The sequence below is a fragment of the Arvicola amphibius genome, chromosome 11, assembly GCF_903992535.2.
Source record: "Arvicola amphibius chromosome 11, mArvAmp1.2, whole genome shotgun sequence".
Lineage (NCBI taxonomy): Eukaryota > Metazoa > Chordata > Mammalia > Rodentia > Cricetidae > Arvicola > Arvicola amphibius.
In genome coordinates, this window is record NC_052057.2 from 23937106 (window position 1) to 23939187 (window position 2082).

General features: G+C 42.2%; 1 protein-coding gene across 1 annotated transcript; it reads left to right on the top strand.

Moving 5' to 3' along the window:
- The first annotated feature begins 272 nt into the window (after positions 1-272).
- LOC119825900 (small nuclear ribonucleoprotein Sm D1-like) lies at positions 273-551 on the top strand. Its single transcript, XM_038346910.1, has one exon. The coding sequence runs from the start codon at positions 273-275 to the stop codon at positions 549-551; it is 279 nt and encodes a 92-aa protein (XP_038202838.1).
- Positions 552-2082: the final 1531 nt, after the last annotated feature.

Sequence of the window (2082 nt, forward strand, 5' to 3'; positions counted from 1 at the left end):
AATTCACATGCCTAGTCTGTAAGTCTTTGGAGCCTGAATTCCGTGTCCCGTTGAACCAGAAAAAGGCTGGGCAACTAGGATGAAGCACGTGAGATTTTTGTTTTGTTTTGTTTTTCGAGACAGGGTTTCCCTGTAGTTTCTAGAGCCTGTCCTGGAACTAGCTCTTGTAGATCAGGCTGGCCTCAAACTTACAGAGATCCACCTGCCTCTGCCTCCCGAGTGCTGGGATTAAAGGTTTGCGCCACCACTGCCTGTTGTGTGTGAGATTTTTGATGAGACTGAGTTATGAAACCATAACCATTGAATGGAAGAACGGAGCACAAGCCCACGGACCAATCATAGGTGTAGATGTCGGCATGAATACACATCCCGAAGCTGGGGAAATGACCCTGAAGAACAAAGAGCCTGTACATCTGGAAACATTGAGTATTCGAGGAAATAACATTCGATATTTTATTTTACCTGACAGCTTGCCTCTGGATACACTACTTGTGGATATTGGACCTAAGGTGAAATTGATGAGAAGGGAAGCTGCTGCGGGAAGAGGCTGAGGCTGAGGTAGAGGAAGAGAATGTGGTGGTGGCAGAGGAAGAGACTGTCCTAGGTGACAATGTCTTTCAAGATTACTGTTTCAGAGTGATGATCAGGAATTGGGGGATATTTTTTGTACAGGCTTTGTTTGTAAGTTTTTAATAAGTGTGGGGATGGAGTTTTCTGCTAACTATCAAAAAAAGAAAAGAAAAGAAAAAATTTCAGGGGGCTGGAGAGATGGCTCAGAGGTTAAGAGCATTGCCTGCTCTTCCAAAGGTCCTGAGTTCAATTCCCCACATGGTGGCTCACAACCATCTGTAATGCCCTCTTCTGGCCTGCAGGCATACACACAGACAGAATATTGTATACATAATAAATAAATAAAACCACAAAACAAAAAAGAAAAAATTTCAGTAAACAGACTTCTGAACAAATAATTTATTCAGAAAGCGTTTCTTTTCCCAAAGATAAAACCTTTAACGTAGTCATAATAATTATGCATATTTTTGGGATATTTTAACCATGAGCTACTTCAATAGTATATACACTATGTAATGACAAGATGAGAATATTGTCTATCCAGTGCCTCTAATATTTACCGTCCCTTTCACTGGGACATTCAAATCCCCACTGCTAGCTATTTTGAATGCACAGTTCATTGCTTTTTAACCTAAGTGTCCACAGGCTGTTTGAAGGTTTTCCTGCTGTGCAGCTGCAGCCGTGTACCTGTGTGCTGTCCTGCCTCTCTCCCACACTCCCTCCCACCATCCTTCCCAGCCTCTGGGGACCACTCTGTTCTGCTCCATTGCCGTGAGGTCAGCTCTTGAGTTTGTCTCTTGGAGGCTCCCTGACCTTCTTTGAGATGAAGTCATCATCTCTGCTTTGGATTATCATTATGGTCTGATGTTTCCAAAATGTCACAAATGAAGCTAAGGCTTTGGATCTTGGCTCCAGATGGAACACCCAGTTGCTTATCTGATAACTGTATGTGAAATTTGAAAACTGTTCTGACCCTAGACAAAACTTATCCGATCTCCCATCACGCTTGGTCTGAGACTATGAGTCCATGCAGTTTTTATGCAATAGTAAATTCCCTAATTTATTTACACCCCAGCCTTGGGATCTTCCTTCTTTGAAATATCTCCCTTTTCTCACCTCCCACTCTTCGATATTCTATTCAGATTTATTTTTAATTAACATATAAGATTGTATGAATTTAGGTCAGGGGGTTGTAATGGATAAAGGTGCTTGTCATGAAAACCTGGTGACTTAAACCCTGGAACCCACTTAAAAGGTGGAAGGAGAGAACTTACTCCATCATAATTGTCCTCGGATCTCTATCTGTGTGCCATGGCATGTTGTCTGTGCACCCATGCACCATGCATGCTCACGCACACGCACACAGATAAACATGCGCATACACACAGTAATAATTGTACGCATTTGTCATCCAACATTATAGAGAGGTTAAATACAGTTCCTTGTCAGACGTATTTCTTCACATAGCTATTAATTTTGTGGTGAGCACATCCTACACCCACTCTCAGCATT